Source organism: Physella acuta, unplaced genomic scaffold, assembly GCF_028476545.2.
Source record: "Physella acuta isolate Inbredline_101_S28 unplaced genomic scaffold, ASM2847654v3 ptg001675l, whole genome shotgun sequence".
Classification (NCBI taxonomy): Eukaryota; Metazoa; Mollusca; class Gastropoda; family Physidae; genus Physella; species Physella acuta.
In genome coordinates this window covers 1-14123 of record NW_026733188.1, presented here as the reverse complement: position 1 = coordinate 14123, position 14123 = coordinate 1, and the positions used below count along the sequence as shown (strand labels likewise).

The 14123-nt window shown below is 33.0% G+C and overlaps 2 protein-coding genes across 5 annotated transcripts; one reads left to right on the top strand and one right to left on the bottom strand.

Annotated features, from left to right (window-relative positions):
• Positions 1-244: 244 nt before the first annotated feature.
• On the top strand, positions 245-7341 carry LOC131929794 (breast cancer metastasis-suppressor 1-like protein-A). 3 transcript variants are annotated; one of them, XM_059286177.1, is made up of 11 exons: positions 252-455; positions 508-560; positions 2605-2722; positions 3619-3709; positions 3916-4043; positions 4272-4351; positions 4682-4778; positions 5082-5171; positions 5579-5643; positions 5989-6025; positions 6709-7341. In XM_059286177.1, exons 3-11 carry the CDS (start codon positions 2620-2622, stop codon positions 6711-6713), a joined length of 696 nt encoding a protein of 231 aa, XP_059142160.1. In that variant the 5' UTR covers positions 252-455; positions 508-560; positions 2605-2619; the 3' UTR covers positions 6714-7341. The 3 variants fall into 3 exon arrangements, with proteins under 3 accessions (XP_059142159.1, XP_059142160.1, XP_059142161.1); XM_059286178.1 differs by having other exon boundaries at positions 268-340; XM_059286176.1 differs by lacking the exon at positions 508-560 and having other exon boundaries at positions 245-340.
• A 666-nt stretch (positions 7342-8007) lies between these two features.
• LOC131929792 (alpha-ketoglutarate-dependent dioxygenase alkB homolog 6) lies at positions 8008-12176 on the bottom strand. 2 transcript variants are annotated; one of them, XM_059286174.1, is made up of 6 exons: positions 12105-12176; positions 10461-10635; positions 9533-9662; positions 8945-8991; positions 8594-8698; positions 8008-8502 (listed from the first exon to the last, which is right to left on the bottom strand). In XM_059286174.1, exons 2-6 carry the CDS (start codon positions 10503-10505, stop codon positions 8062-8064), a joined length of 768 nt encoding a protein of 255 aa, XP_059142157.1. In that variant the 5' UTR covers positions 10506-10635; positions 12105-12176; the 3' UTR covers positions 8008-8061. The 2 variants fall into 2 exon arrangements, with proteins under 2 accessions (XP_059142157.1, XP_059142156.1); XM_059286173.1 differs by having other exon boundaries at positions 12067-12146.
• Positions 12177-14123: the final 1947 nt, after the last annotated feature.

Genomic DNA, 14123 nt, shown 5'->3' with positions numbered 1-14123 from the left:
TATTGCAGGTAAACCCTGCAGAATAACCCATTTAAAATTTTCTATTTTGGCTAATCGAATGCTTGGTACTCCAACTTTACTGTTTAATTATTTAACAACTGCATATTTTTGTCTCACTTTTAAACTTACAAGCTTACAAGTAATAAAAAAAGTATAATAAGTGATTTTTAATCTTTTAAGTCTATGTCCATGTTTGTGTCATTTTGTTTAAGTAAAATTTCAAAGAGCAATTACTGTAACTAATGGTTAGAGCGGTAATATGCCTAACCACTTTCATGTCCACTATCAACAGTGGAAAATAACAAACTCAACCTACTTTCAAACTTTCTACTTTAGCAAAGTTAATAATAATATATCTTTAAAATTACCAGGGTTTCAAAATTTAGCTCTTTATCGGTATAATAATATTATGCGAAGATTAATTTAGAAGTAGTTGTCTTGACACACTGGACAACGTAATTAATTTAACAATCAAAGCAAGAAGCTAGATTCTAGAAGTTTTTTTAGAAGGGACATCACTTTCAATTTTATTCTTCATCTTCTGGCTTTGTTTTGATAAGGTGAGGTAACTTCAAATTAAAAAGTATCTAGATTTAGGCCTGTTTTATTTTAATATTATTTTTTAGAATCAGTAATCTATTGTTTTAATTTAAAAATTCTAAGCTGTGAAAGAAAGGTGACTAATTAGTAATTTATTTGGCCGATGCTAGCCAGAAAAAGATACGCATGCCCAATGGAGAGAAACTACGACTTACCATCGCGGCGATGTTTTCGATGGTACTGCGCATGCGTGTGTTTACAACCGCAGAACCCTAGCCCTAATCAGATCCTAATCCCTATCCCTAATGATGGCCTAATCCTAACCCTAGCCATAGGTCACTTCGCATGCGCAGGACTATCTTTTGTCGACTAAGTGGATACGTTGGGGAGAAAATCTTTTTCCGAGTAGTCACACTGAATTTATTTTCATTAGGCTACTAGTACTAATTACTAAATTATTAGTAATTAGCCTAATTTTAATTATTTTGCAATTTTACTAAGATTTATATTTTAAAAGTCACTAAAAATCTACTAAACTTAATTACTAATAATTAAGCCTAAATGTTTGAAGTAGGGCCTTCCAGTTTTTAAACAATTAGGCCTAGGCCCTAATTGTATTAATATACTTTTTCAGTAATAATAAAAAAGATTAGGCCTAGCAATGTTTTCATCAGATGAAACCCAGCTTGTTAACTTAGCAGCCAAATTTTTACATTTAAAACTTTATTTTTCGTAAATTATATTTAAAATTTTAGTTGAATCTACTCTATTTTACAGATGTCTGCTGCTGATGTAAATATGTAGCAAATCTTGCTCTCAAACACTAATGTTTAAAGTTAATTTCTGGCCTATATTGATATATTTAGACATTATTTCACAATATCAACCTACTCATATTAAAGCCATGTTTATAAGTCACCTTTCTTTCACATTACTAGCATGAGCAGCTGATTTTACAGTCTTAAAATGATAGATTACCTTAGAATCTTTCAGTCTTTCTTATTATATTTCAAAAATCTAGATACTATAAGGCCAATATCATTATTATTATCAAAATATAATTAGGCTTATGTTTATGCCTAACAAATTAATGTAGAATTAATTCCTATCTATAGTTTACATTTTTAATTTTACACTACTAGGCCTACATATTCTTAATAATATTTTAATATTCGAGATCGGGAGATTTTAGCAGGGTTGTTAATAGTTTGACTAGAGCTTGTGTACACACCACATACAGGAATAACTATTACCTTTTACTAACTACTAGAGTTTGATATGAGTTATTGGCTAGCTAGTTTAGTTGCTCACTGTGTATTGCTGTCTAGGACCAAACGTCTCATGATGCCACAATAAAGATTCTTTAAAAAGTGAGGGCTGGTAAATTACTAGTAGTTAACTAAATGCAACTATGACTTGATTGACTTAATAATTACTATTATTACTAATGTCATTGCTAGCCCAAGCTGTACCCTAACCCTAACTTTTGACCAAAACACTAAACATGAGATTACAACAATATGGCTAACAGCCTAATACACATATAGAGTCCTATTGTGATACTTTTGTCAGAAATTGGTAATACTAATACTCTCAAACTTCAGAAGTTTTGAGATTAGTCAGTATTGAAATGAGGAACCCTAGCTTGATTTTAAAAAAATTTATTAAATTTTAATAGATAATAGATATGTATAATACTTGGGATAGCATTGCCTAGCAGTAGAGTGCTAGACTGCTAATGCGAAAGTATCGAGTTCAAATCCGGATTGAAGTCAGTACAATATCCCTGAAACCAACCAGCTCTGATGGTATCAAACTCGCGTTAGGGGAAGTAAAAGGCATAGAGGCATCCACACTATCCCTTAATATGCAGAGGTCACAGAAACAGATGAACTTTACTTCACTTGCCCCGTGGACCGTCAGGTTTGACAAGGGAACTTTACTTTTACATATGATACTAGAGAGGCGCGTGATGCAGAATTTGGCTTGACAACTCTTTTAAACAAAGTAGTGGGGAAAAATATTGTTAGCAACTGATTAAAGTAATTTTTCTACATTACAAAGTTGACTGCAGGCATAATGGAGCATGAACCAGGGGACAGTGATAAAAGCTCTGATGAAGAATCACACACATGCTCAACAGAAGAAGCAGAGGAAGACCAAGAAGATGAATCTCAGTCAGGTAGGTTTTCGTTAAGTAAATCTGTTTCGGATAAATATTAAGATTTATTTATCTGTACAAAATTTAATCCAGTTTATCCTGGTGCAAAAGATGTACGCTCTTGAAAGAAATATTGGCTGTTCTTTTTTTAATAAATATGGCTCCATAGAGCCTTATAGACCATTGGATGATTGTGTATCCAAGCACAATGTGTGGGCAGTAAGTTGAGAAGGGCCAGATGTTGCCCATGTAGAAGGCTCACTCTCTCCACACTACTAATAGACCATAGGGACAGGATGTTACCTATACAACTTGGAATCAGCATTGTAGCAGGAGTTGCTAAAAGGAAACCAGAGTAACCCTAACCCCTTAAGGGGCTCCACTCCGTTGTATAAATAAAATGTGTTTAAATATGTTGACTGGTAACACATAGAGGGAGTATATTTGCTTTGACTATCAATGGCACTGTTATCAGCAAACTGCAGATTTTTTTAGAAATATTTACTTTTTCATGATCTTAACTGATAGTCTTCAATTGATTACAGGAACTTGGATAAAGAAAGTGTAAAAATGTTGCATGTTCTCTTTTAGAATAATTGTTCTAAAAGTATATTTCTTTTATTAATATATAAGCAGAACGTATCAAACTCAAATCTGTAGAACATCTCTGGGTCCACCCCGATCTGATGAGTATCTGACTCATGACAAATAAAGTAACATTGCTGGGCATAGTGCTAATAATGCCATTATATGCCATGATCAAGAAACATGAACTGAACTCCACTTTATTTGCCATATGCACAGTTAGGTCTAAAAGAATTACTTTATTAACATATTACAGAGCTATTTTTAAAAGTTGTACCTGGGTGTATGTACGGTGTTTCTTTATAAGTGTGAACATAAATTACCCCTTTCAGAAATTGATGAGGCAGAATGTGAAAGAAGACGCCATGAGTATCTCAGTGATATGTCTGAATTAGAAAAACAGTTCTGTGAACTCAAAGAACAGTGAGTTAAAAGAAATTATTCTGTACTTATTAAAATATTTTTTAAAAATTGATTTTCAATAAATTATAAATGCTAAACTGATATTTTAACAATAAATATTTCATTTATAATAATTCCTATTCTATGATTTTATAGACATTATGCTTTTAAAAAATTTTAAATGGTACTAAAATATACTTCATATTTCCTATTCTACTGTTGTATAGACTTTATACAGAGAGGCTTCAGCAGATCGATGCTAAAATCATCGAAATACAAAATAATAAGGGATCTGAATATCTGCAGCCCTTGTCACAACTTGAAAAGCAAATGAGTCTCAAAAAAAAGGTTGCCTGTAAGTATTGTAAATATTACAAACTTCCTGTGGAGTAGTGTAAGAATTATTCATCTGAAATTTACTTGTTGCTTTTTAAATTTTGCCTATAATTATATGATAATGTTGCCAGGTAAAAATTTAAAAAACTAAAATTTGTTGAAATTTTGAATAGTTAATTTTTGTAGGCAGCTGTCATAGCTTAAAAAGAAGACTTTTTATTTATGAATAATCTGTTCAAATTTTAAGGCATAAGACGAGAGATGGCCCTTGCAAGTATTAAACAGAAATTTGAAAGTGAAGAATTAGCTGCTTTCCAGCACATGGAGGTAATTTTTTAATAATTTTTGTCTTATTTTTGTGTGTCTTATTACTATTATTTAATTTTACTCATCCACCAAGTTTGCCAGATAGTGTGATTTGGTGATAGAAGTAACTCTTCATCTTTCTGGTTAAATCAGCTCATCATTATAGTCAAATATTTAGTTATGTACTATGAGTGTAGTGATTGATAATAACTTCTATGCATCATATGCAATACATTTTAACTTTCAGTTGTGAAGTGAATGCAATTTACATGCTGTCAAAGGGAGATGACCATGTATCATTAGTAACACTACATTTTAAAAATGTTTTGAAACATTTTTTTTTTTTTGCAGAGTGAGAAAATACTTTTATATGACACAATAAAGTGTGAGTTAGAAGATAAAATCAGGAGGTTAGAAGAAGACAGGCACAATATTGACATTAATTCAGGTATAGATTTTAATGTCTTGATTACTCAGTGTTTCTCACTGTCATATTCTTCTTGATTTAATTGAAGTAAGCTCAGTTTTTAAATATCTAATTTATTCATTATATTGTCGTTCTGTTTATATTTCTTGATTGCTAATAATTAGTGATAACGTAACCTGTACACAACATCCTTGGTTTTTTTTAACTGTTTCCAAGTTTAATTTTTAAAAAATATTATTTAAAATACATAAATATAAAATTACAATTTTTAGCTGAATGTAGTTGTTTTGAAATGTAAATTCAGACATTTTCAACTACTTGCAGACTTGTGGCAAGAAACGCAGACCTTAAAAAAGAAAAAGAAAACCGACCCCTTACACCCAGAGAGAAGAAGAAAACCTCAAACTGTTTCTGATATCCTTTTTTATTTCACTAACTGTCATTATGTTGTTAGATCATGTTTCACAGCTCTTTTTGTTAAGTATTTGATTTCAGAACATTTTAATTATTTTGCTTTTCTTGTATGACTGGTATTGTTAAACTATTAGCACGTTTTCTATCAATAAAGTGGCAGATCATTTGCTTAATATCTATTTTTTTTCATTAATATATTAATGCTGCATTTTATTTGGTGTAAAGTTTTTGTTTTATTTTTAAATAAAAAGGCCTTATTATCAGAATTTGATTTAAATTATCTGCACCAACTAAGAGTCATTGACCACACCTATATTCCAGTAAGAATAAATAGTGTTCATAACTGTATTTTAACTTCATCTAATCATTTGGTTTTTAAACAAAATAACATTCTTAACTAAACGCAAGCCCTTTTATTGTATATATGCTTCGAGATACAGATGTTATGGATGATTGGATGGCTGTCAAAAAGGTAGGATGGTCTTCACATTATGTTTTTTTTTTTTTAATATTTTTTTAAGAAAATAAAGTTAAAATCTGATAAATTATTAATTTTTTTTCCCATGAATTAAATGTGTTTGTAGTTGCTGAATTCTATTTACATATTCAAGAATTTAATTAAAAACTGCAGCTGTTGGCTAAAACTTGAAATGATATATTTTTTTAGATGGAAGAACACAATAAATCAATATCTCTATCTACTCTTGGGTATTGGACATTAAAATTACTTACTCTGCCTCTAAATTTAAATGTGCTGGAAAAATAAAAGACTAGAATTTAAAAATTTTCAAGTTTCTGTCACTTTTAATATTTTTAGGCACTCAAGCAGCAGTACCAAAAGAGGAAAGCTGAATGTAAGTTATTTACATTTGTAAAACAATAATTTTATTTCTCAAAACTATTGTTCAAAACAGCAAAAGGTGCAGATCCATTTTTAACATTTACCCCAGATAGTTATTTTATTGATTCAGAGACACTTACCTGAAATATTTAGACTAATACTGAGTAATTACATAAATATCATTTGTAGCGGATATAATGATTTATATTCAGGTAGCTTAATGTCCTTAAGTCACCCCCCCCCCCCCCCCCCCCTACCGTTTGACATGTAACACTAGCTTGAGGCAAGTAAAAGGGTTTGGGCACAGTGCTGGCCACTTCATGTGCCAAATTCAAAGAATTAAGTGAACTCTATTGCATCTACCCTATCCAAAAAGGATACTTTACTTTTTCTTACAGGCAATTGATTAAACTGACACCAACTATATCAATATGTTCCATATACATTTCAAATTAATTTGGTGCTTGTTAAGGGGAAACCATTTTAGTTTATATCATACTAGAGTGGTAGAACTTTATTTCAAGCCTGATACTATTATTCATTTGTCTTAATTTTTCTAGTTATTATCTTATGAGTGTGATTTTGGTGGATTATCATTTTTAACAATAGCTTATTCTATATACATTCTTTATGCTTTTATGACTCCTACCAAAGAAACAAATATTGTAAAACCATAATTTATTTTTTTATTTTCAGTGTAATGATCTAGACAATAATAAAAAAAAATTGCTGAAAGATTTATTCCACCCATTCTACTTTGGTAAAGTTAACTATGCAACAAGAATGTTACTGTATTTGATGCAGCGCTCCTTGCAGTCTTTACCATTGAACACGGGCAAACATATGTTCAGACGTTAAAATTTGAATGACAAATGAATACTGAATACCATTGTAAAAAGTTCATAGATCATCTGCATGATGAGTCAGTTTTTTTATGCATTTAGATGTTTAAAAAGAATGTATGATTGTAATATATTTTAAACAAGTAGGCTACTGACCGTTGAAGTGATCATATTTAAGATGAAGTGTTTGAACATGAATCCATGGTACCACATTCAAGTTAGCCATAAAAAAAATGATGTAAATTGACTTGCAATATAAAGTATTCTTCTCATACATTTTCAGTCAAATCATTTAGTACAGATCACACTTTCATGGGTGTTTTTTTTTTTTTAATTCATGTCATTACATAATGCTTTTTGAATGTGATGTTTTTTTTTTAATTCAGTGTACATGTGAATGGATGATGACAAAAAAAGTTTGAATAAATGTGTAACTTGTCCAAGAGCTGCCATTTTTTTTCTCTAATAAAATCTTTGCCACACCCAAGTCACTGCTTTTTTTTTTTATCATCATTGTAATGATAGTGTTGAAAGATAAATAGTATGGTAGAGAAATTTGAAACACATTGAAGTTGAAAAAGAGAAATAAACTATCCTTAGTGATATGTTCAAGTAAATAACTTAAAGTGGACAGAACCTGTAACTTGTTTTATTAATAATGGCAATTTATAAAATTGTGTTATTCCTTTCTCAGCATATTTTTAAAAAAATTTGTTTTCCTTTAAATGAATACTATTACCCCAGTTCGTCAAGCAAAATGACTTCCACAAGGAGCTACCATTAATGATTTTTTTCCATGGAGAATAAAAGTTTTGTTAAATTTTGTACCTGGGTTCATTAAAACACCAGCATACATTCTTTAAGTTTATTTGATTTTTAGTAAACTTAAAAAAAATGAAAGCTAATTACTAATCTATTTTACTTTTTTGGACGAGACAAACATTTGTATTTAGCCCTCATCTGTAATTGTTGTGGATTATAACTGGTGGATTAATATTTATTTCTGATGGGCAGTATATTGTTTTAGTAGTCCTATACTTAAGGCGAATATGTATTGATACTGTTTTTACTCATTTAATCAAATCTTTTCTTATGCACTACTTTTTTGTGGTGGTATAAAATAAATAAATAACTAAAGAATGGTCGCAGAAATTTATTACATTTTATTGTCTAACAATGGAAGAACATTAAGCAGGGCAAATGAACATCAAAACAAAAATTTTGTTTTTATAACCTTAGGCACATATCGTATTGTCAGTGATACTCTAGTTCCTCTCTCAAGAACATCGCCTTCTTTGAATGAAATGGAATCAAAATTTGCTAACTCTTTAGAAACAACATCGGAAGTACGCTCTGAAATTCCATGCAAGTAGCTCGTGTACATGTCATCCCGCACCAAAAATAAACTCCGAGGCTCGAGTAAGACCGATAACAGATAACGGCTCTCAAGTGACGTTGGTACATTTTCACCAGAGTTGTCCCCCGTCTGCTGCACTTTATCTTCGCTAACTTTTAATTCAGTTAAACGGCTGGAAGTTTCCGGATCTATGCAGGGGTGAGCTTGGTGGTGGTAAAAATCTAAAACTGTATGAGAACCTAAGCTGATGGTGGATACTGTTGGAAAATACAACGGCCCGTCTTCATGTGGCTGAAATTAAAATTGATGTTATTTAAGCAAGTGCTTACTGTGTATTCAAATTTTAATATGTAATTAATCGAAGATCTAAAATGGTTGTTACCATGATACCTTGTCCAGGTAAGTATTCATTAACAAGAACATGGTTAGGATTATTTCCTTCAAATGGGTCCAACACAGCGATTTTGTTCATGTAGATTTGCAACCACTGAAAACAGAAATATTTTTGTAATACAAATAAAGGAAAGTTAAGTGTTTAATTAACATCCGTACATTAATGTATTTTAAAGCTATAATAATGCTAAGTAACTCAACAGTACTTAAGCACAGTTTTTTATGTGATTCAAAGCACTGTATATAAGTCACCTTAAGCACAACCATCACAATTTTGACTCAGCATTAAAATAAAGTTGAACGTTTTTTTTAAACTTTTAAGAAAATACAAATGACTTACATCTGGTAGTTTTTCAGGTATCATGCCTTTATCACGGGGTAGACCACCTAAATATTTTAAAAATGTTATTAATAAGACAGGCAGGATTGTAGCAACAAATATCTCCTTTTGAACACAATGTGACATGGATTGTCTATAACAAAAATGTGTAGGCACGGAGAGAATGTTTGTGAAAGTAGCCTCCTCTTGAAAGTGGTGTGCTAGTGGGACAAAGTGTGTGAACAAGGTAGTGTGTGAAGTAGTGTGGTGTGGCATCAAAATCGTGTACCTACTCATCAGTATTCTTCTTGTAATGTGTTCTTGTGTTTGATACTAATTATACACCCTTGATACAGATTCTCGTTGTGGATTGTATTTATTTATAATTGTTACACCTGACCCAAACAAGCCAAAAATACATAAGAAGCTGAGTGTAACAACAACATATGTGTATATGTATATATATATTCTATGTAAATATATATATATACACACACACAGATATACATATATATATAAATTGACAGTTAATAAATGCTATATATAAATATATGTATATTTAAATGTAGAGAAAAAACTAGAAATGATTTATAGATAAAACTGCTTTACCCCAGTTTTGTAGTTTTCTATGAGAAAGTTGGTCCCATTTTGGCTTGGGCGCAGAGTAAACTTTATTTAAAAGGAACTCTTCTTCTGCTTTGGTTATAAAATCAGGCAAATAATATAAAGTAGGAGGAGCCTGTAAAATAAAGAAAAAAATGACAATATTACTAAATTATTAGTATATCTCTCTTGATCATTGGTATTTTTAAAAAATTAGTTTCAATAAGTTATAAAATAAAAAATCTTTTTAAGTTACATGTAAAAAAAGTAAAGTGACACTTTCAAACCTGGCAGTCCATAGGGCAGATGAAGTAGAGTTCACCTGTTTCTGTGTCCTCAGCATATGGAGAGATAGTGTGTTCAGTAATAAGCCCAGCCACCTTTACTCTCTCTAATGTAAGTTAGGTACCCATAAGAGCTGGGTGGACTTAGGGGCATTCTATGGACTTCAGCCCAAAATCCAAGCTTGAGACTTTCAGGTTAGCAGTCGTACGTTGGTAAATAAGCTATAAGCCTAAGTTTTATGACACCGCACATTTTTAATGGAACAAAATAATTTAATTAATAAAAATGTCCAATCTTTGAGACAAGGCATAATAATAAAATAATACTTTTAAATTAAATTTTTGAACACTCCTAATCAAAAGTTAACAATAACAGGCATTAAATTATTACTGAATAATGTTAAACTATAATACTAGTTTTAGTCACAAAGAAAACCAGACCTACTGCACTCTTCCCCCAAATGACATCACAAACTTCTGTTTACTGCCTACATTTAACTTCAGTTTACAGTGCTTTCATAATTATCCTTCTTAATCTATTCACCCAACCCATTGTCACAAAAATCTTTACCCCTACCCTAACCCTAGGTGTGTGATGTCATTTAAGGAGGAGTGCTCTGATAAATTGATAATTAATGTAGACTACTTACACTTTTAACAATATTTTGCTGACATAAGCCAGATTTAGAGCTCATTGTAATAGTTAGTGACTAAGTTATTCAATACTGGTGGATATTTATATGTTGTAAATTCTTGAACTGAAGTTAAAAGTTTTACAAGCAGCTTCAGTTGTTTCTCATCCAGATGTAGATTAGACCTAGAGTCCTAGAAGAAAGAAATGAAGTAATCAAATATATATAAATTAATTATCTAAGGTCAAGATTTAGATACAAGATCTAGATTGTAGACTAGATACTAGATAGTTATTCTTTTTCTATAATAAAAATGGTTTTTAAAAAGTATTAGATTAGTAATTATTTAATGAGCTATTAGTTAGCAACTCCCTAGCCTATCCAGTAGACTTTAAAGTAAGTAGAGTTTTGTAAAGTTTGGTATGTTACTTACTACTAAAGAAAGTATGTGTAGAAAAATCTAGGCCTAGTGCTAGACCTTGTAATGTGTAGTGAGACTAGAGTCAACTGTTACTTTACTTTAGTACAGTGTTTCTTCCAGACTTTTTTCTCTGGGGGGGGGGGGGGGGGGGTGTCAACATTTTGGGGGGGGGGGGGGCACTAGTAAAAGTGTATGTTTATTTATTACGAGCCGACCCGCGGCATAACATACGCCGCTATTTAGTTGTTTCTAATTTTCAATAATTCATAATTTGTGAATTCGACAGTACCAACGCTGACACTGAAAATATTTCTTTAAAACACTATAAGTAGCTCGTTAAGGACCATAACCCCCCCCCCCCCCCTTCCTCCCCCCCCCCTACGTTTAAAATCGTTGGCTCTGCTTGTAAACATTTAGAGTGAACACAGCTCCCTAAAACCATGTAGGGGTGGGGAGGTAGGGAGAGCGTTTGCAGCTTGTTTTCTAACGGCTCGAAGAGGAGAATTATATATATAGATAGATATAAAATTATTATTATTATAATCCATCTCGTTGGGGGGGGGGGGGGGGGGGGGGGTGGGTGGTGTAGACTTTCTTTGGGGGGGGGGGAGGGGGCTCTCCCAAAGAGATGCCTGGAACTGGAAGAAACTCTGCTTTAGTAGTGTTAGTTGAACTTAACTTACAACTTAAGACTTTATTAATATTAATTATTAATCGTGTAGTGATGTAGTGAGTAGTAAGTAGACTGTAGAGTGTGTAGAGTGTAGAGCAGTGTTTCTTCCAGACTTTTTTCTCCGGGGGGGCACTTGAAATCTTCTGGGGGGCGGTAAACTTTCTTCGGGGGGGCGGACACTGTTAAAAGTATATATTTATATTTTCTATATAAATTATATGAATTTCATTTCGTTCGGGGGGGGGGGGGGGGCGGTAAAAAAATTTCGGGGGGGGCTTTGCCCCCCACAAAGAGATGCCTGGAAGAAACTCTGGTGTAGAGTAGTGAGTAGAGTTAGACTTAGACGGTCTTACAGTCTTACTACTCTTACTCTTAGACTAAGAACTGACTCTTAACTCTTAGACGTCTTAGACTTTAAAGTTTAAAGTTTAAAGTAAGTCTTGTTGTAAGAGTAAGAAGAAAAAAATACATAAATCATATAAATCTAGCAATAGCATTCTCTAGCTGTAGATTTAGAAGCTAGGGCTCACCACTATTTATCGTCTATGCTATTAGATATTTTGTATACCATATTTATTGATATTGGGATTTTGCATGTGCGGCTTCTGTCACTATGAAGGAATGTAGGATTAATAACTCTTTTACAATTATTTTATTCACCCGGCATTAGTTCCCTTATCTCGAAGATATACTAAATACCGTAAAAATGGCGTTCACTTACAGAAAATGGAATTTTAGGTTAAATTTAAATTAGCCATGGACAATAAAAATATAATTTGATAAATAAATTTATTATAAAACATTATTTTTAATTGTGACAATAGTAGTTAATAATATACAGCCTACGTAGACTATGCGGTATACCGACTATGCATAGTGATGTCCACACCACAGTAGCAGTGTTTCTTCCAGACTTTTTTCTCCGGGGGGGGGGGGGGGGGGCACTTGAAATTTTCAGGATGGCTGATGTCATTGGAACAGATGAACTCACCTGCCATTTGGCTCTTGGGCACAAAGAGAAAAAAAATGAAGATGATCTGTCGCACCGAGTGGCAACCGACATAGTGACACCACCGTAGACTATGCATAAGCTTATTATATTTACTATAAAATATTATTAAAATGATCCTTTCTATGACAGATTACTACTTTAAGTAACTATAAATAAATAGTCTAAGAAAAAAAACTGCGTGCCTGGCGTCTTTATAACGTTACGGTGTTTTAGTTTTTCAATATAAAAAAAGCGATTGCTTACAAAACAACACAGGACTAGATTTATTGTTAAGGGGCATCCATAATGATGGCATACTTTTAAAAAGATTTTTACCTTCCCTGTTCCCTATCAACACACATTGTCATATTATGATCTCGGTCAACTTTTGTGTATAAGGCCTGCATAGATCAAAGTTATTGTAATTACGACAAAAAATATTTTATATACGAAATAACAGTTACAAATTCATTTTCTAGCGTTACTTCTCCTCGCCACGCATGGTTACAAAAGTCCGATCCACCCCTCCCCCTCCAGGAGTGTGACGCGGTTTATGGATGGCCCCTTATATAAAAAAAACACATATTAAAACAGCTGATGATTCAAATCCTACTAAAACCCATATTTTGAAATTGTTTTATATCAAATAACATACATATTATGTTCATTTGTGATCATTTGCAATTTTTTTTATCTAAAAAATGAACAAGTCTACTTGAAAAAAACAAATAACTACAAACGAATGTCTGTATCTGTCTGTATGTTTGCCTCTTATACATTACTAAACGTGGTTGGAGGTACGACTTGATTCAACGATCAAAGTCAACCCGGCGCATCCGCCGACGCCCTTGTGGTTGGGTGACCTAGAGTGCTCCGCTGTGAGCACTATGGCGCCTACATTCGTTTTAAAGAGGACCCTACAATATGGAATCGGTGGGAACACAATATTTGATGACTAAACCGAATCACGGTACGCAACTGGTGCCCCTGCGGTAATGTACGGTGGTCCTCGAGAGTATCCCACGACGCCCCTGACACCTGGGCGGTCGCCGAGGTTTGTTCTTCCTCAGAGTTTCTTCCAGGCATCTCTTCGGGGGGGGGGGGGGGGGCTTTGCCCCCCCGAAATTTTTTTTACACCGCCCCCCCCCCCCCCCCGAACGAAATGAAATGTATATAATTTATATAGAAAATATATACTTTTAACAGTGTCCGCCCCCCCCCCGAAGAAAGTCTTACCGCCCCCCGAAAATTTCAAGTGCCCCCCCCCCCCCCGGAGAAAAAGTCTGAAAGAAACACTGTTCTTCCTCTTTATTGCAAAGGGGTCATCCATAAACGACGTCACGCTTTTTTGACGATTTTTACCTCCTCCCTCTCCTCCGTCACAATCGTCACAAAAGCCACAAAAATGACGTCACGCCTAAGCCTACACCCCTCATCAAAATTGCAGTTGAATTTTTCTTAAAATACGATATTTTTCCAAAAATCGTGTCTGAACGTTGTCAACATAGAGTATTTTAATCAGTTCATATTGCAACGTATTATAACGGTTTTCTAAATCGCGAAATAACGGCTAAAATTCGTTTTCTAACATTGCTT